This window comes from Peromyscus maniculatus, chromosome 18 (assembly GCF_049852395.1).
Source record: "Peromyscus maniculatus bairdii isolate BWxNUB_F1_BW_parent chromosome 18, HU_Pman_BW_mat_3.1, whole genome shotgun sequence".
NCBI lineage: Eukaryota > Metazoa > Chordata > Mammalia > Rodentia > Cricetidae > Peromyscus > Peromyscus maniculatus.
In genome coordinates this window covers 43,414,518-43,433,400 of record NC_134869.1, presented here as the reverse complement: position 1 = coordinate 43,433,400, position 18,883 = coordinate 43,414,518, and the positions used below count along the sequence as shown (strand labels likewise).

The 18,883-nt window shown below is 59.3% G+C and overlaps 2 protein-coding genes across 7 annotated transcripts in view; one reads left to right on the top strand and one right to left on the bottom strand.

Annotated features, from left to right (window-relative positions):
• Nucleotides 1-7,042, top strand: part of Arhgap9 (Rho GTPase activating protein 9) — a 17,150-nt gene extending 10,108 nt beyond the window's left edge. Inside the window, exons 1-15 of one of the 4 annotated variants that reach the window (XM_042263244.2) lie at nt 673-764; nt 1,946-2,136; nt 2,285-2,386; nt 2,601-2,659; nt 2,809-2,902; nt 3,124-3,219; nt 3,347-3,445; nt 3,654-3,795; nt 3,883-3,993; nt 4,554-4,652; nt 4,788-4,865; nt 4,994-5,047; nt 5,289-5,423; nt 5,989-6,094; nt 6,595-6,979. In XM_042263244.2, the coding sequence (XP_042119178.1) occupies nt 2,068-2,136; nt 2,285-2,386; nt 2,601-2,659; nt 2,809-2,902; nt 3,124-3,219; nt 3,347-3,445; nt 3,654-3,795; nt 3,883-3,993; nt 4,554-4,652; nt 4,788-4,865; nt 4,994-5,047; nt 5,289-5,423; nt 5,989-6,094; nt 6,595-6,766 (1,416 nt within the window). In that variant the 5' untranslated portion in view covers nt 673-764; nt 1,946-2,067 and the 3' untranslated portion in view covers nt 6,767-6,979. Of the gene's footprint in view, nt 1-672; nt 765-1,945; nt 2,137-2,284; nt 2,387-2,600; nt 2,660-2,808; nt 2,903-3,123; nt 3,220-3,346; nt 3,446-3,653; nt 3,796-3,882; nt 3,994-4,553; nt 4,653-4,787; nt 4,866-4,993; nt 5,048-5,288; nt 5,424-5,988; nt 6,095-6,594 lie in introns of those variants that run through there. The other 3 variants (XM_015992200.3, XM_076554114.1, XM_076554115.1) reach the window with 3 other exon arrangements.
• Gli1 (GLI family zinc finger 1) lies at nt 6,977-18,883 on the bottom strand. 3 transcript variants are annotated; one of them, XM_076554112.1, is made up of 12 exons: nt 18,808-18,883; nt 15,585-15,710; nt 15,288-15,380; nt 14,646-14,841; nt 14,192-14,336; nt 13,838-13,927; nt 13,615-13,746; nt 13,154-13,303; nt 11,317-11,481; nt 10,451-10,681; nt 9,546-9,801; nt 6,977-8,925 (listed from the first exon to the last, which is right to left on the bottom strand). In XM_076554112.1, exons 2-12 carry the CDS (start codon nt 15,682-15,684, stop codon nt 7,151-7,153), a joined length of 3,333 nt encoding a protein of 1,110 aa, XP_076410227.1. In that variant the 5' UTR covers nt 15,685-15,710; nt 18,808-18,883; the 3' UTR covers nt 6,977-7,150. The 3 variants fall into 3 exon arrangements, with proteins under 3 accessions (XP_076410227.1, XP_015847684.1, XP_042119176.1); XM_015992198.3 differs by lacking the exon at nt 18,808-18,883 and adding an exon at nt 18,437-18,568; XM_042263242.2 differs by lacking the exon at nt 18,808-18,883 and adding an exon at nt 18,437-18,548 and having other exon boundaries at nt 15,585-15,689.

The following is an 18,883-nucleotide window of genomic DNA, read 5'->3' as shown; positions in this document are numbered from 1 at the left end:
ATGCGGCAGGCAGATCCTGTGAGGAGGCCGAGGCGCACTGCGGAGAGCCTGAGCAGACAGGAAGAATGGCCACAAGCAAAGCAGGGGATGGGAGGACAGCCAGTCAGTCACACAGGCCCCGAGGGCATGGGAGTCCAGCGGAGCAGGAGGAAGGAACGGCCCACAGACTGCTTTTTCTCTGGTTCTGACTCCTAGCCCAGGGCAAGGCTTGTCCTCTGCCCTGTCTCAAGTCAGGACACCAGCAAGTCGTTCCCTCTCAAGCTGTAACTCCCTGGCTCCCCCCCCTCCCCCTCCGTCAGCTGCATTTTGAGCCAGGGTCTCACTCTGTAGCCAGGCCAGCTCAGCTGGACTCCTTAGGTAGGCCAGATGACCTCCACCTCCTATAATCCTCCTGCCTCAGCCTCCCGAGTGCTGGGATTACAAGCAAGCCTGCCTCCCTCTCCACTCTCTGTCTCCTGTGGTTAAGAAAAAAAAACGGTCCTTCCTCTCCTACGCCCCTGGCCCTAGCCTGGCCTCTCACTTCTTGGTGTTGTCCCTTCCTGGGAATGATGTGAGGAAGGGGCACTCTCTTCCCCATCCCCCCCCCACCCCCCCAAAAGCCTGTTCCCCTTTCCTGCAGCCCTGGGGCGGGGTTGCGTGGGGGGGGGAGGGAAGTTGGCAACAGGAAGTGAGGAGAAGAGCAAGAAAGAGGCCGTGAGGAGAATTTTTAAAAAAGCAGCCGGGGTTTCTACCCCGTACCAGGGTCACCCTGGCCCGGAGCTGAGGTGAGTAAATGGGGGGTTTGGGAGGGACTGGGGGGGGGCACGCAGAACAACCACCTCCTTCTTCCCCGTTTCCCTGGCAGGCAGGATCTCAGCCTCTCCTGCCAAGGCTCCCTGTGTATCGTAATCTGGTTGGCCTTCTCCATGTCCAGGGTCCCTGTCCCGAAGACCTTGTATCCCCTCCCCCCCCCCCCCCCCCCCGGGCTGGATGCCTGGGAGCATCTTCGGACAGGACAGAATTCTAAAGAGAAAGGCTGTGTCTCTTTCTTCAGCTGTCAGGCCATCGAGACAAGGACCCCAAGGAATTAGAGTTGCCCCAGGAGTCTTCTGCCGGGGAAGTAAAAAGCTGTGGTCCTGATATCAGCCAGAGAAGGAACTTGTCTCCCAGGAGGGCAGTTCACAGTGTTCTCATAACTTGTCAGGCAGGTCCTCCTGCCGCGGAGAAGGGAGCTGAGACAAAGACGGGTGGGCGAGGACCACACTGCTCAGTCACGATTACCCCCTCCTCACCCCAGACAGGGTCTCTAGCTGCCCTGGAACTCTGTAGACCAGGCTGGCCTCGAACTCACAGGGATCCGCCTGCCTTTGACTCCCGAGTGCTGAGATAAAAGGGATGTGCCCCCATGCCTGGCTTTATGATTGATTATCTCTTGCCCTCTATTCAAACCTAAACCTCATGTTAGACCCCAAAAGCAGCATTGGGGATCATTGGATCTACTTATATGGCTGATCCACTCCTCAGTGTGGCCATACTGAATAAACGTATGTGTATGGGTGTTTTGCCAGCCAGCATGTATGCGTGTGTACAACATGCATGCAGTGTCCACAGAGACCAGACGAGGGTGTCAGATCTCCAAGAACTGGAGTTTTTAGCCCTAATGAGGATGCTGAAAATCCAGCCGCAACCCCCTCTCCCGGCCCCTCCAGAAGGCACCCAGTGCTGTTAACCAAAGGACCACCTATCCAGCCCCGGAAAAAACTGTTCTCCGCCCTAGAGCATTGCCTCTTCGATTGGTTATTGGGGACAAGCAGCAAAGCTTAGATTGCTAGGCGGCCCCGACCCAGGCTTCAGCCATAACTCACAACCCCTGTAACGACTGATCCCCCCCCCACCCCCGATGCTGCTCCTGTGCCACCGTTACATTCAAGACACCGTCCTCCTGCCTGTCTCCCTGTCCCTTCAGACCCCCTTCCCCCATTTCTCTCTGGGGCTGTCGGAAGAGAGAGAACACCGTGAGAAGTGTTGAACTGTTGGGGTCCACCTGGATGTTGCTTTGTCTCCCCCTACACCCAGAAACCTGGCTCCATGGAACAGACAGAGGCTCTGATTAGGGACGTTGGTGCCCTACAACCTCAGGAATGGCTTGATCCACAGGTGAGAACACTCCATTACCTTTTTATGGGCTTCTTCCTTTCCCACTGTAGCATCGCCCTCGCCCACAGCCACACCCCTCTCCCTCTAGCGACCTAGGACCTCCAGATTGAAGGTCCCTCTCTACCTGTCTCAATTCCCCCATCCTCAGGGTTTACCAAGCCTCAGCCGAAGCGGCCCCTGGGGAGACCTCTCAGACCAGCCGACAGCCTTGCAGTCCTGCCCCGGTCTGCCACACCTGGATGACCCCCATGTGAGTCTTTCCTGTCTCGGAGTGCCAAGATCCTCTCTGCACGGCCACCCTGACTCCTGCTCCTGGAAAGCGTCTTCTTCTTTCTGGACGCTGGCTCTTCTCCAGTCTCCCCGACCCCCAGACTTGAACGGACCTCACCCCTTAGAGAGAACCCTTGGCGGGTGAGGGTGGCGCAGGGCGGCTGACAGACAATAATACTCCATACCTTTCCCAGGAGGAAAAGTCAGGCCTGATCAACATGACCAAGATTGCTCAAGGAGGGCGTAAACTCAGGTGAGGACGCAGAACATGCCAGGGGTCTGGGCTGTTGCATTTCACAGGGTAGGAAGCGCCGGGGAGGGCGGCGCCCGGGAGCCCAGGCACCCCAGGTGAAATACTAAAATGACCTTTTAGCTACCTCGCTCCTCCCCTCCCCCCGACAGGAAGAATTGGGGCCCCGCTTGGGTGGTGCTAACCGGCAACAGCCTTGTGTTCTACCGAGAGCGGCCGCCGCAGTCTGCGCCCTCCCAAGGCTGGGTGAGCATCGGCCGGGGGAGGGGGGGAGAAGCAAGGGTTTGGGGGTTACTGGTTGGTGCGTCAAGGCCGACCGGGACGGGGTTGGGGGGGGCGGCGAGGAAGGAAACGGAGAGTAAGGTAAAGGAAAGGGGAAGCAGCTCACCCCTACCTCCTTCCTCCCTCCCGAGAGGGAAGCGGTGGGGACACCAGCTCTTGGCCTCAGTTTCTCCCGTCCTGGCCAGGCGCCTGCTGGAAGCCGGCCGGAGAGTAGCGTGGACCTGCGCGGGGCGGCCCTGGCTAACGGGCGCCACCTGTCCAGCCGCCGCAACGTCCTGCACGTGAGCGCCCTGCCGCGCGTCCCCAAAAAGGGACTCGGGGGACGGGGCGGGCGGGGGGGGGGGAGACCCGAGGGCGCTCGTCCCCGCTGACGCCAGCCTCGCCCCGCCCGACCCCCACCCACCCCAGATCCGGACGGTCCCGGGCCATGAGTTCCTGCTGCAGTCGGACGAGGAGCCCGAGCTGCGAGCCTGGCACCGCGCGCTGCGAGCCGTCATCGAGCGGCTGGTGAGAAGGGTGCAGCCCCCCCCCTCCCCGAAGGCACCCCGGGGAAAGGGGGACCCGCGTGGGCCGAGGGAGCGGGAAGGGGCTGTCGGGGGGGGGTTGGGACGGACCAGGCGGCCTCGGGGTGCGTGGAGCCCAGACCTTGGCCCAGGCTGGAATGGGGAGGTTGCCGATGCTCTCCCTCCCCCATCGCGCGCCCGCCGGGGCCTAGGATCGAGAGAACCCCCTGGAGCTGCGTCTGTCGGGCTCGGGACCCGCCGAGCTGGCGGAGCTGAGCGCCGGTGAGGATGACGAGCTGGAGTCAGAGCCGGTGTCCAAGCCGCTGATCCGGCTCAGCAGCCGAAGGATTTCCAGTACGGAGTGGGACGGAGCCGGCCGGGCTGGGGTGCAGGGGAAGAAGGGGTCCTTCCGCTCGCGCTCACTCCCCCCGGTCTGCGCAGGTCGGTGTGCCGAGGGCACCGAGCAGAAGAACCGCGTGCGGAACAAGTTGAAGCGGCTGATCGCCAAGAGACCGACCTTGCAGAGCCTCCAGGAGCGGGGCCTGTTCCGGGGTAGGCTGGGCTGGACCTAGTGTCTTTGTTTTGTGTAGGTTTTGGTTTTCGGATTTTATTATGGTTGAAACATACTCTCAGTATTCATCCCAGCGCTGCCCTCAACCTTGGGCAATCCTCCTGCCTCAGCCTCCTAAGTGTCGCTGGGATTACAGGGAAGAGGCATCTTACGCTGGGTGGTGGCGATGCCTTTAATCCCAGCACTCGGGTGGATCTCGGAGTTCGAGGCCAGCCTAGTCTAACAAGCGAGTTCTAGGACAGCCAGCGCTACACAGAGAGACCCTCTCTGGAAAAACAAAAACAAAAAAGGCACCATGCGAGGACCGATAGGTGTGTTTTCAGGATCTTCCATATTCCTAATCTTAGCACGAACCGAAACTCAAGTGAGGCTCAAAGCGGAGCATCCAGAACCAGTTAGAACCTGCTGACATCTGTTTTCCCCTCCTCCCCATTATTGGAGGAGCAGAGAGCCGGTCGGTACCCCCGCGGGGCAGCAGCCCCAGTCTTACGCGGGTACCGGAGACCTTTACTGATGATCTCCCCTTTCCCTTGCTCTGCAGACCAAGTGTTTGGTTGCCAGCTGGAGTCGCTGTGCCAAAGGGAAGGGGACACCGTGCCCAGCTTTGTGCGGCTTTGTGTTGAGGCTGTGGATAAAAAAGGTGGTTTTTCTCCAAAGACTCCAAAAAATATCCCCCCTTGAAGGCCTGGGTCCCCTCGCCCCGTCTCTGCCTTCCCACGGACCCCTTTCTCCCCCAGACCCCTCTCTCACACCTTCCCTGTGCCTCGCCCCCTAGGTCTGGATGTGGACGGCATCTACCGGGTGAGTGGGAACCTGGCGGTGGTCCAGAAACTTCGCTTCCTGGTAGACAGAGGTGAGAGGACCTGGGAGGAAGCAATGGGCCCAAGGACGCACGCGGCACCTCGGAGCCCAGAGTGGTTCTGAGCGAGAGAGCTGGAGCAGCGTGTCTCAGCTGCGGGTCTCTCCTCATGCGTGTTACAGAACGGGCAGTGACCTCTGATGGGAGATACATGTTCCCAGAGCAGCCAGGACAAGGTACTTACCTAGAAATGGACTGACATGCCCTCTCTGTGCTCCACGGACCCCCCACGCCCCGCCCACGCCCCGCCCACCCCACGCCCACGCCCCGCCCCCTTTGTTGCCACGCCCTACTGTGGACCATGACCACGTTCTTAACCAGATGTCGTCCCCCCCCCCCCCCAGTTCCTGACCTTTGAGTCTGGATCTCTCTGTCTCTTCTGAGCCTTCAACCCAAGGACCCTCTTTTTCCTTCCAGAAGGCAAATTAGATCTGGACAGCGCCGAATGGGATGACATCCACGTGGTCACCGGGGCCCTGAAGCTCTTCTTCCGGGAGCTGCCGCAGCCTCTGGTGCCCCCGCCGCTGCTGCCCCACTTCCGTGGCACCCTGGGTGAGGGTCAGGAGCTGTGTCCAGTACTCCTGGCACAGAGGGTCCCCTCCATCTGTATTTACAAGGGTGGGGGAGAATTTACATGCCAGTTCTAGGTGTGTGTGTGTGTGTGTTGTGTGTGAATGTTTATAGAGGGCTGAGCTGGAAAGAATTCTGAAAGTCGCGGTTGAGCTGTGTCAGAGTGGAGGGGTGCCGGGCGGTGGTGGCGCACGCCTTTAATCCCAGCACTCGGGAGGCAGAGGCAGGTGGATCTCTGAGAGTTCGAGGCCAGCCTGGTCTACAGAGCGAGATCCAGGACAGGCTCCAAAGCTACACAGAGAAACCCTGTCTCGAAAAAAAAACCAAAAACAACAACAACAAAAGAGTAGAGGACCCTGTCTCAGCAGTCAATCGTGCGCTTATCCTATGCAAGGCCCTGGGTGAACCTCTTGTACCGAAGGGGGAGGGGAGAGCGCTGGACAAATGATACCGTTCCTGGACGTGGGAAAGAGGGAGTTTGCCCACCCAGAGGTATCTCTCCCCCTGACCTCCCTCTCCTGTCCTCCCTGTCGCCGCCGCTCTCTAGAACTGTCTGAGCCAGAGCAGTGTCTCGCTGAAATAAAGAAGTTACTGGAGTTGTTTCCGAAGCCCAACCACGACACACTGCAGTACGTCCTGGAGCATCTGTGCAGGTCAGGAAGACTCCACGGCCTCCTCGTGCCGGGGAGGCTGGAGTGGGCGGGCGGTCTGTGGGGGCTCTGATCAGGCAGCCCATGGAGACGGGGTACACCGACATGGGTCCAAGCCTGTGGCTAGCCGAGCATCCCATGGGGGAACCAGGAATGCTGTGAGAGAAGCAAGGGAATCCTCTCTCCCTCCCCTGGCCTTAGTCTCCCACGGGGCAGGGTGGCTTGTTTAGCGGAGCCTCCCACCTTGTGAGAGGACTCTAGGGGTTGTCCCTGGGGCGGAGAACCACGCAGTTCTAACCGACCTGTGCCTCCAGACTGTATCCTGAAGGCTTTTCCGCTGGCCCGTCCCTGATCCTCTTTGGGTCTGTACTGGGTTCCTTTAGCAGCATGTGGAGGGATCCCAGAGTGATCTCTGCCCTCCCTGCTCAGACCTGGCGGAGCCATGCTGGTTTGTAGTGGGTCGCTGTTGCCTCATCTCCCCCTTTCCTTGGCTTTGTCCTCAGGGTGATTGCACACGCGGACAAGAACCGAATGACTGCCCACAACCTGGGAATTGTGTTTGGACCGACGCTGTTCCGACCGGAGCAGGAGACTTCTGACATGACAGCCCACGTATTCTACCCCGGGCAGCTCATCCAGCTGATGCTCGACAACTTTGCTAGCCTCTTCACCTGACTAGGGCGAGAAAAAGGAGGACGTCTCCTGCCATTTGTCAGTTTTCTGAGAGGGACGGCAGGTCTTCTTTGGAAGACATCCCGTCAACTCTCTCCCGGAGGACCCTCTTCCCCGTCCTGAGTCTCACTTGAGCTGTTAGATGTGGGAGTTTTCGGAAGAGGAAGGTGTACGAGCCCACTTCCACTCTCCCCAAGTTGACGGGTCAGGCACTTATTCTCAGCATTCCTTTATTTTCAGGAAACTGTCATTATTAAAGTTTTTGTTTTTTTTTTTTCTTTCTGGAACATACATAGACTAAATACAGTCCCCAGCCCAAACCTTCCATCCCTGGGCACCTCACGTAGCCGCCTAGGAAACATGGTGCGGCTGGGATCCCTTATCCTTTCAGGCACTCGAGTTGAGGAATTGGGTCTCTCCAGGCAGAGACCCCAGTAAGACGCTCATGTTACCCACCGCCATGTTGGGAGGTCCAGAGGGAGGTGGGGTATTTTTAGAGCTGTCCCCTTGCTCGTGGGAAGGAGGAGGACTCAGCCCCTGGGCCTCATCCAGAATAGCCACAAAGTCCAGCTGAGTGCTGTCCAGGTCAAGAGAGTCCAGAGGGTTGGACACCTGCCCTTCAGGGGGCGGGTACAAGGCGGGGCCGGCGCCCAACCTGCCCACCTCAGGATGTCCACAGCTGGGGTTGGTGCCCCCCACCTTGAGGGGTCCGTAGCAGGAGGGCAGTGGGGGCAGGAGCCGGGGCGGGGCTGCCGCCGGCCTATGGGAAGGCCGGTTCGCCCCCACTGCAAAGGTCTCTTGGCACGGCGAAGGGGTGGGAAAGGAGCCTGACTTGTGATTGGCCAAAGCGGGCGCAAAGCCCGATCCATACGGAGCTGCTGGCCCTTTGGCAGGGCTCTGATGAGCTTGGGAGCCCCCCAGGAACTTGGAGCTCTGATAGGGAGGTTCCTGGTCGGGGAACCCTCCCCGGCCCTTACCCTCCCACAGCACCCCCTGCTGGGACTGGACGTAATTACAGACCAGCTGAGCTTTGAGCTGCCCCGTGGAATGAGAAGAGGGGTCAAAACTGAGGCCAGGCCTGTGTTCCGGCGGAAGATAATCATGGGGAGACCGGGGATAGGGACCCGACGGGGGGTACTGGGGAGGAGAGGGTTGGCGATAATGGGAAAATGGAGGTTGTGGGCCTGGGGACCCCTCGCCGGGGTGGGCATTGAGGCAGGGTGCCAGTCCGGTGGAGTTGGACCCCACGGGGCACCCTTGTTCCGGTTTGACCTGCACTTGTCCATAATGTTCAAGCCGAGGACACTGGCTATAGGCTCCGCTTGGAGCCTTGGGGCCGGGGTACATCCCAGAATGGGAAGGAAACTCACTCCACGTTTCCGGGGTGGGCTCAGGATAGGAGTCCTGCTGGGCACAGTGGCCAGGGCCATAGTTGGTCAGCGAACCAGTCCCAGGAGGCAGGGGACCTGGACCCCTAGGTCCATAAGGCTCCGCGGCCATTCCCTCGGGTCCCCCGTATCCCAGACTGTCAGCCGACGAGAAGTCCATGTATGGGTTCAGGCCACTGCCTATCACGGAAGTCGCCCCAACTTCCGGCTCCTCCTGCAGCCCTCTGGTATCCATAGCAACGTTTTCAGTGATGCTGGGGGGCTGTGGTGAATAGACCGAGGTGGGGAGGTGGGGATCGAAACTCCGTCCCGCCGCCACACCGGGGGGCGTGTGGACACATCCCAGGCTCTTGAACCGTTGGACCCTGGCTGGAGCAGGGTGGTCGGCCGTCCGGGCTGGGTCACTGGCCCTCCGGGTGACCCCTGCGTTGGGGTTGTACCCTGGGTACTCGGCTCGGCTTCTCCAAGGAGGTACAGGCGGAGCCCCCATGCGCTCCGGGCGGTGTGCTGCTGCGGCGGCGGCGGGTGGGGTGCCGGTCCCCCGGGCTGACCCCAGGGCGGCGGTGTACCTCGCGCCCCCACGGAGCATGTAGTGCTGGGCAGGCGTGAGGCCCGGGAGGGAGGACGCCCCGTTGTCTGGTGGGGATCCTGGAGGGAAAGGGGAGGCCAGGGAGGAGCGGCGGCTGACGGTGTAAGCAGAACTGATGCTGCTGGAGCTGGGGCTGCGGTGATCCAGGGAGCCTGGGGGGCCCAGACGGCGCGACACGGGAGTGCCTGCGGGGGGACAGAGAAAAGGCAGGTGGTGGGGGGGCCCTCGGGGGTCCCACCCTGCCCTGGCCCGGAACCCCAAAGTAAGGAGTCCCAGGCTTCCCCACACTTATTCTTTTTCTGCTTCCAGGCGGTTAGTTTCGTACACTGATGCACAGTTACAGGGATAGCATATCATGGATGTATTGAACACTGTGGTTCTTCGAGACAGGGTTTCCCTGTGTAGTTTTGGAGCCTGTCCTGGATCTCGCTCTGTGGGCCAGGCTGGCCTCGAACTCACAGAGATCCGCCTGCCTCTGCCTCCCGAGTGCTGGGATTAAAGATGTGAGCCACCACCACCACCACCACCACCCAGCACCTTTTTTTTTTTTTTTTTTTTTTTGGTTTTTCATATTGAACTCTCTTGCTGCCCAGTCTCCACGGTGGTGGGACAGACAGGTGTACAACCGCCGTGCCTAGATGTATAATTTTCTGATCGATGGAAGCAAAAACGTCTTCAAGGACGGGGACTATTTCTCAGATGACGAGAGGATGCCGCGTGGCCACTCCAGGGTGACCCCCGCCACCTCGGCTTCAGGACGGCTCCGCAGCTGAGCTGAGCCGCACCTCCCACACCCAGGTCTCACCAGCGTGGGTCAAGCTGGGCAGTTTGAGACCCCGGGATCCTCCTGGCCGGAGCTGATGCAGCTGATCCAGCCTGAGGTTCTCCAGGCGGTGAAGAGTGGAAAGTCCGGCGCCCGCCACGCAAGGGCCTTCGTCCAGGCTGGACAGGTCCTCGGTGCTGCCCCCCGCGTTGCCCGTCATTTCCACCCCGCTGTCCGTATTGGCCGGGGAGTGGCCGCTGCTGCAGGAGGACTGTGCCCCAGGGCTCTGCTGTGGTTTCTGTGGAGGGGATGAGAATCGGGGGTGGCGTCCTCCCCCACGCCCTCTCGGGGAGTGGCTGAAGCCTGGGTCCCCACTGATTTGCAGGGGCTGAGGACAGGCAGACAAGGGTAGAGAGGACTAAGCCGGCAAGAGGTTGGGGTGAACTAGAAGAAAACGGGAAGGGTCCCTGCTGGAGTGCAGGGTCCCAGGGCTCCATTCCTGCCTAGTCCTGTGACCCTGACAAGTTACCTTTGCCTCTTCTTCTCTCTCTTGAAGAACGCACAGAAATACCCACGCCTAAGGCTTGGAACTCTGTAAGTGCTATTTAAGAGAGAGTCCCTAGGGGGCCCAAGATTCGCTTCGTGGGGGAGCATTTGCCTACCATGTGTTCATAGTCCAAGAAGCACCCCCCACCCCACCCCTTCATCCCCCCCCACCCCAACCCCACCCCCGCAAAGTGAATGCGTTGGACCAATTAAACAACAGATAATTTTATAACATCATCCTTAGATCTGGGGTCAGCCACGGAGCAACACTATAAAACTAAAGACAGGCAGGCTGGCCACAGCAGACTGCACATAGGAGGCGATGCTTCTAGGAAAAGGGCTAGAAAGAGGTCAGCAGGGCGCGGCGGGGTGTGGGGGGCAGGACTTCCTAGGTGGCTCACCATGGCACCCTCGGGCACGGTCAGTCGGCTCTCTTCCCTGATGGATCCCCCTTCCCTTTCTCTCTTGGGCTCCACCGTGGAGAGGGACGGTGCCCGCGGCAAGGGGCCGTCCCCTCGATGCCGCTTGGTCACGTGGGCGTCAGGACCGTGCACTGTCTTGACATGTTTGCGGAGTGAGCTGGGGTCGGTATAGCGCTTGGTGCAGCCGGGGAGCTTGCACACGTACGGCTTCTGTGGAGGAGAGGCGCCAAGCCGCGAGGCCCGGGGTTCAAGGCAGAAGAAGAACACAGAGTGGGAAAAGCTACGAGATGGGTGGGCGAGAGTGGACACACAGCCTTTGAGGAAGTGACGGGAATGTGAGCCCTCGGGTGGAGTAAATCACGAGAGGCTCATAGAAAGACTTAAAAACAGGCCGGGCGGTGGGGGCGCACGCCTTTAGTCCCAGCACTCGGGAGGCAGAGGCGGGCGGATCTCTGTGAGTTCGAGGCCAGCCTGGGCTACATACAGAACGAGATCCAGGCCAGGCACCAAAAACTACACCGAGAAACCTTGTCTTGAAAAACAAACAAACAAACAAAAAAAGATTTAAAAAATAGATGGTGCAGGCCTATGAAAAAAAGAGGTGACCTCCCCCCCCCCCAGGCTGTGAGGCCACATACATTCAGAAGTCGAAGGGGTCAGGGGTCGACTTTACACTGACCTTTGGATGTCCGGAGCAAAGAGGGGCAAGGAAAAAATTCCTACTTTCAGAAAAGTGTTCCCTGTATGAATTACATGGAAGGGAACTCCCCGCCGGAGCGAGTCCTGGGTTAAGGGGCTCTTCTCAGCGTCTCCCGCGGGGAGAGTCGGGTAGCTGGGGCATTCACCTCGTTGGAGTGCGTCCGATTCTGGTGCTTGGCGCGGTCGCTGGCATTGCTGAAGGCCTTGCTGCAGCCCTCATGCTCACACATGTAAGGCTTCTCCCCCGTGTGGGACCGCAGGTGCGTCTTCAGGTTCTCGAGGCGCGAGTACGACTTCCTGCAGCCTTCAAACTGGGGCGCGGGAGAGGGCCAAGCAACACTTCTCAGACCGGACATGGAGATGTAAGGGTTGACACCAGAGAGTGTAAATAAAAAACGGGGGCGCATGGGGACCTAAGAGAATCCCAGGATTCGGCCGGCCGGGCACAAGGGCGGATGAGGAGCTGGAAACCGCTCAGGGTAGGGGACGGCGGTGAATAGGGAGCCTCTTGGGGCATGTCTCCCTGCACAGAGCTGGAGTGTCCTAGAGTGGCCTGAGTCAGCTGAGGGTCAGGTTCCGTGAGGGTCCCTCAGCAATGATGCAGGGCCTATCCACAAGCAACGTGGTAGCAAGACTCCTAAGGAGCCCACAATGAGGGATTCAGAAATATGTTTTCATTTATTTTATTATTATTTTTGGTTTTTTGAGATAGGGTTTCTCTGTGTAGCCCAAACTGTCCTGGAAGTCACTTTGTAGACCAGGCTGGCCTCAAACTCACAGAGATCCGCCTGCCACTGCCTCCCGAGGGGCGGGGATTAAAGGCTTGTGCCACCACTTCCCAGCTATTATTTTGGCCTAATGAGACAGGGTCTCACTGTGTAATCTTGGCTGGCCTTGAACTCACTATGTAGACTAGGCTAGCCTCAAACTGATAGAGATATGCTTGCCTCTGCCTCCCAAGGGCTGAGATTAAAGGTGTGCACCACCATGTCCAGCACTTTTCATTTCTTATAAAATCAAAGGGGAAAAATATACTTTTTTGATCCAAAACTTAATTTTGTTTTGCCATCTATTTTTTTTAATGTATTTTTTAAAGATTTATTTATCAGAATACAGTGTTCTGCCTGCATGTGTCCCTGCAGTCCAGAAGAGGGCACCAGATCTCATTACAGATGGCTGTGAGCCACCATATGGTTGCTGGGAATTGAACTCAGGACCTCTGGAAAAGCAGCCAGTGCTCTTAACCTTTGAGCCATCTCTCCAGCCCCTGCCATCTATTTGTTTATGAGACAGAGTCTCATTGGGTCACCCTGGCTGGCCTGGAACTCATCACGTAGACCAAACTGGCCTTGAACTCACAGAGATCTGCCTGCCTCTGCCACTTTAGTGCTAGGATTAAGGGTATGTGGCAAGGCTTGTTTTTGTTTTTGTTTTTGTTTTTGTTTTTGAGACATGGTTTCTCTGTGTAGTTTTGGTGCCTTTCCTAGAACTCACTCTGTAGACCAGGCTGGCCTCGAACTCACAGAGATGCACCTGCCTCTGCCTCCCAAATGCTGGGATTAAAGATGTGCGTCACCACCAACCGGCATTTTTGGGTTTTTAAGACCTAGCCTCAAACTCTAGATCCTCCTGCCTCAGCTTCCCAAGTGCTAGGGTTACAGGTGCATGCCACCATGCCAAGAAGATATTTTAGGGCCGGCAAGATGGCTCGGTGAATAGAGGTGTCTGTGGCCACGCCTGACCATCTGAGTTTGATTCCCCAGGAGTCTGGCAAGTTGCCCTCTGACCTCCACATCCACACCTCGGAATGCAAGCCCCCACCCCATAAAATTCAACTGAAAACATTTTAATACATATCAATACGTTCCTCTATGAACGCAGTCCTCAGCGAGATTTTTAAACATCCGCTTACGAAGGAAGGGACTTTGGAGGCAAAGGTCGACCTTGATTTGGCACGGACATGGGGAGGGACGGGCGCCTCACCGTGCACTTGTGCGGCTTCTCGCCCGTGTGTCTGCGCATGTGCACCACCAGCATGTACTGGGCCTTGAAGGGCCTCAGCTCCCGGGAACAGCGCCCCCAGCGGCACACGAACTCCTTCCGTTCCCCGTGGATATGCTCGCTGTTGATGTGCTGAGGAGGAAGAAGACGATGCCACCCAAGCCCGGGACATGTCCCTCTCAGCCCCCTACTCATCCTCATCCTCCTCCTCAGCTCTGCCTCTTGGGGGGGGGGAAATAAGAGCCAGGAAGGCGGCACGTCCCACGTCTCGGGTCTTCTCGCCTTCTCTAGAGCAAAGCTACCCGGAGCTTTGGTCTGCAGGGCTGAGCATGCAATCTCTGACTCCAGTCCCCTTGAACCTCCTGCCCTGGGACAGACCATAATGCCCCACTACGGTCTCCTCCAGGCTCCCACCAACCATCTGTTACCCCCTGGGGGCTCACGTGCACCAGCTGCTCCTGGGAATCGAACTCCTGGCTGCAGCCATCCCAGCGGCAGTCAGTCTCGTACACAGACTCGGGCTCAGGTTTCTCCTCCAGGTCCTCCCGCCCATCCAGCATCCCCAGCAGGGGGTCCTAGGGCAAAGGAGCCGATCTCAGGGTCACTGGAGGCACGTTTTGCTTTGCTCAGATGCCACAGAGGAAGTCCTGCCCGTCGTCCCCTTACCTGTGTGCCTGTTGAGTTGGGGCTAGACATGTCACCTTCCAAAGGCTCCTCTGGGCACTTGCCCACCAGCATGTCCAGCTCCGACTTCAGCTTCCCCAGGGGAAGAGGTGAGGGTAAAGAGGATGGAGCAGTCAGAAGGGAAAGACTGCCAGGTCCTACTGCCCTACGGGCCCCCACCCAAAGAGCAGGAACCCCACGAATGTGGACGGAAGGGGGAACCTACCATCCATACCTCTACCTTCCTAGTACCAAAGGCTTTTACGTCTGCCATCTTCCTTCACCTGCTCCCAAGTCGACCACCCACCTATCCTGAGCTGGGGAAGCCAAGCAGGTTGGCAATGTGGAGAGCCCCACCTGGCAGGTCGGACGCGGTCCCCGGGACTGGGGGTGCAGCATCATTGCACCCCGAGAAGAGTCATGTGGAACACAGGGCTGGACTCCATAGGACGGCGAAGTCCCCTTTTGGTGACTCATCTGGGGTGGGAATCCTAGAGATGGGCTAGGTGAAGAGGAGTCGGTTATTTAAGACTGTGGGTCATCAGAGTCTTCGCTCTATTCTGTGGGTGTCTGGAAGGCGTGGCTGAGTAAGCCCCGGGGAGTTTCTGGAAAGGGTTCCAATGCTTTGGGAGGGTTAGGGATTCAAGTCGGGCTGGAGGTTTGAAGGGTTGGGGTCTTCTAACCCTTTGTAGGCTTGGAGTCCGGGATCATAGCTCACGGGGGATCTCAAGGTGAGCCCTGCCTCTCCCCATCCCAATGCCCCAGTTTCAGTACGTATTTTAGGGGTCTCCTAGTGTGAGGCTGCCAGCACCTCATGGTGCCAATGGAGAGGTGGCCGTAGGAGCCTCCTGGAGATGTGCAGCGCGAGTTGATGAAAGCCACAAGGGAGCTGGGTGAGGTGCGGATGACCGTCTGTAGGTCCAGGCTGGCATCGGACAGGGGCGAGATGGAGAGCGCTCGCTTTTTCGTCAGCTTGACGGAACTCCGGGGAGGAGGAAAGAGCGGCCCTAGAGCAGGAGACAGGAGGTCAGATGCAGCAGAGGGGTCTGGAGAGACGGCTCAGAGGCTAAGAGCACCGACTGCTCCTCCAGAGGTCCTGAGTTCAATTCCCAGCACCCACATGGTGGCTCACAACCATCTGTAATAAAGATCTGGTGCCCTCTTCTGTGAACATAATAAATAGATAAATCTTTAAATAAAATACAATTTAAAAAGAAAGATACAGTAAGAGTGCATGTCTCTGCACACTCTGTAGGTGGCGCCTGACTCAAAAGAGCAAAATGTTTTTTTGTTTTTTTGGCCTTGCTCTACCTAGGACCTCTTGGTCATTCTCTGATTCCTTTCCTCTCCGGACATCTCCTCCACTGAGTTTGGTCCTTGCCTTCCCACCTCCTCCTTCAGAACAAGTCTCCCCGAGGGGCAGAGAGGGGAGAGAGATTGCCTGGGTCCTCACCCTCGGCACAGCCGCTGGTCTCTCTGGCAGACCCATAACCCTGGGGCCCCGACATACAGTTGGCTTGGTGGCAAAAGGGTAAGCCAGAACATCCTGGAAAAGAGAGACAGGTGGAGCGGGGCATTGGGATGGGGAGAGGCGAGGCTCACCTTGAGACCCCGTGAGCTATGATCCCGGACTCCAAGCCTACAAGGCATGGGGTCTCGAAATCCTCCTGTAGATAGCAAACTAGCATGGGGTAGGGGGGAAAGGGATCTGCCAAGTCCTCAAGGCTCAGGGACTGGTAAACACACTCACCTTCTGTCCCCAGGCCGGGGACCCCGTGGCTGGGGAGGGGTCGGAGACAGCAGGGTTCACCATAGCTATTGACTTGTGGCGGAGTCATGGAGTTGAACATGGCGTCTGGGGGAAGGACGAGGGAGACTGAGGAAAGATGCAGATCTGACAAGTTACGGGGACGGTGAGAAGCAGAAGACAAACATCAGTCTCAGCGGGCACAAAACCCCCGCCGGCCCCCTGGGCCCCCAACCTCTCTCTCAGAGACTGGTCGTGGGGATCAAGTTGAAAATAATGTCATTCGGCTGCGTTAGGAAGAAACATCCCAAAGAGCAGGCAGAAGCGGTCGGCTAAGTCTTAGGGATCTTTTGGGGGGAACTGGGTGGGAGCCTCGCGGTCTGTGTATGCACATGGGAAAGCTATGGACTAGTTGATCTAACATAAATTCCAGGTGATTTTAATGCCATGGTCCCCTACCCCTTCTTGTTCTGGCCATGGCCAGCTCTGAAGGTGTGATGACTTCATGCCCAGGGCTGCTTGCTCGCCCAAGAACGCATATGCAATCTCTCCAGTGTCCAGTAGAGGGAGACCTCGCTTCAGTCCAGACTAGCTGGTGGGGCCAGAAGAGCCCAAAAAAATGATCTGTCCTCTTAGACCCAGAACTGTGTGTGGGAGGGATAAGGCTTCAGAGCCGCGCGTCTCCCGTCTGCTGAGTAAAACGGATGGGAGCTAAAGTCATTCTGGGGCGGTTTGAACCTGCGCCTGCCTACCTAACCCTCTTGGTCTGGGGTGGGGGCGGGACGGGACTGGAAAGGAACTTTGAGGATGGGCTTGATGAGCAGGAGAGCAAGGAGCTGGTGCGAGGTCCAGCTCTCCTCCTCCCAGCCAGTTCCCACTCCACTCCACGTTTTCCGGTCTTCCGGGAGCGGAGGGTGGGGTGGGGCGGGGTGGGGTGGAGAACCACCGGGAGCGGGGCCGGCCGGCCCGGCGCGGTGGGTGATCCCGGGATGCTGCTGGGATTTAGGGTGAGGGCGGGGCAAAAATGGGGAACGGAACCCGGACCCTGCGACCCAGCCCCTGCGAGCGCTGTGGCCGGGGCCGTACCTAGGCTAACTCCTCCTTTTCCAGCTGGGACCCGGATCCCGCATCCCAGACCTCCCAACTCGACCTTGGCACTAACGTGGTTGGTGGGAGGTGGGGGGCACAGCTGGCTGGCAGCTGGATGAGGGGGCATGTCTCCTGCCTCCTCCGCTATGACTCATTCAAGGGAAGCGGGGGGGGGGGGGGAGGTTGGGAGGGACTCGCGCACGACCCCCCAGACACAAGGGGCTCCCTCCAAGGTGTCACGCTGATCTTCTTGTCCCCATGGCCTGACCCGCCCCCCCGGGGGGGGGGACCCGATGGACACGGGGCGAGAGCCCTCCGCGCCCACGCGCCGCGGCCTCCAGCTCACGCCTCCCCTCTCCCTCTCATACTAGCAAGGACGTCGCTAGCTTTTGCAGATTCGGTGGAGGTTTTTCTGGGCGGGACGGGGCAGGAGAGCACTCCGGATCATTACCCTGCCGCCCATAGAGCCCCGAATCCTGGCCAGGGTCTATTTCCCCCCCCCCCCCCCCACCGAGTCCCGTCCATCCGTGCGCACCCCGGCTCCCCAACTCCCAGGAGCCAGCCCCACCCCCTTCTCCCGGTCCCGCCTTCCCCGCCCCCGTGCCTTCCCGGCCCACCCAAGTCGCCGCCGCAGGCTCCGGCTGCAGACGGCTCAGCTTCCCCCGCCCGCCCGGGGAGCCCAGAAAAGCGAGCGAGGGAGGGGGGTGGGGGGGTGGAGGGTGGAACATTCTTCTCCTTCTCTCAGCGCATCCTGAAAGCAGGCAGTGGTGTCCCGGGGCGGGGCGGGGTGGGGGTCCCTGGAGTGGAGTGGGACAGAAAGAACCCAGACACGACAGAGCAAGAAGCGCCGGAGTAAATAAATAAGGTGTGCATTGGAGAGGACACCTTGGGCTCCTGACGGCCTCCGCCGGCTTCCTAAGGGTTAACCCCTAGAGACCCCCGGGAACCCCCTAGTGACGTCAAGGGCGAGTCGGAGACGTCCGTCCGGCGGGGATGCCCAGGGAGATAACGGGGGGGGGTCCTGCTGGACCCCGCCCCCCTGGGGGAAAAAATCACGCGCGCTCAAGAACTTTTCTCCCGGCAAGCTGGCTGCCCATCTTTCTCCCTGCCCTGGAAGGAAAGACCGATGTCACCAAGTCCGCGGCTCCCCAGGCATCCCAAACCCTCGGCCTCCGTGGAGTCCCCTCTCCCTGATCCCGTCCCCAAAGCTAACTGTCCTGGGTTGATTGTTTCAGGGTCACGGGGCCTGAAAGAGGCTCCGGAGCGGGGAGCAAGGGCAGGCAGGGTGGTCCAAGCCAGAGGAGGGGCCTCGGTCCCCAGCTCCCGTTCGGGCGGGGGGCCAACCGGGATGCACAGGCTGGCGGTGGCCCCATGGTCCCGCTCTGCCCCAGCAGGGGTCTCCCGGCGCCTGGCTTCAGCTGCCCCGGTGGTCCTGGGGTCAGAGGGTCAGGACAAGGTCTCCCCAGCCCCTGCTCCCTGCCCACACAGCCCTCGGGACGGAGAGGCACCAGTTTCCTAGGGATTTTCCCTAAGGCCTACACCAGACACGTTCGGAGACCCACCCCAGCTTCCTCCCTGGTCCAAAAACACTCCTTCGCCCCTAAACCCAAGCCTCCGCCGGGACATCTGTCACAACACAGGTCAAGAGTCCAATCCCAGCCCGGCCCCTCGGGCACGGCCGTGCCCACCCCGCTGGGCGCTCCCTCCTATGCGGTGGGTCCCCTCTTGGACACACTGACGTCTTCCAACGGCGCGCAAGGACGCACCTGGGGTTCCCTCTACCGCGCAGACCTCCAGCTGGCCGTCCCAACAACAGCCTCTTCATGCCAACCTCAAGAAAGGGAGAGGTTTCTAAGAGGTGGGAGGGCGCAGACAAAGGGACCCGAGACAGACAGACTGCCAGGAGAAAAGGGAGATACGGAGAAAAGAGGGGCGCGCGTTAAATTAGCAGGACAAGGAAAACATCCAAACTTCCTCACAGCTCGCTCGCCCCCAGTCTCTCCCACCCCAGCCTGCCCCTGCGCCCCAGGTCTCCTCGTGGTATGATAGGGTGAGCCCCCCCCCTAGGCGTCGGAGCATCTCCGCAGCCCCCTCCCCCATCGCTCCCAGGTGGTCTCCCCTCCGGCCCCCCTCTCACCTCCGTCGGGGCGCAGGGCTCGGGATGCGTGGTCCAGGGTTGGAAACTGGGCAGGGGGAGGGGGGTGTGCGGCGGG

Coding starts and splice junctions, on each gene's coding strand:
- Gli1 (XM_076554112.1), bottom strand. CDS start 15,684: ATGTTCAACTCCATGACTCCGCCACAAGTCAATAGCTATGGTGAACCC. Junction 15,381..15,584: donor CCCCGGCCTGGGGACAGAAG/GTGAGTGTGTTT, acceptor TCTCTTTTCCAG/GATGTTCTGGCTTACCCTTT. Junction 14,842..15,287: donor GACCAGCGGCTGTGCCGAGG/GTGAGGACCCAG, acceptor CTCCTGCTCTAG/GGCCGCTCTTTCCTCCTCCC.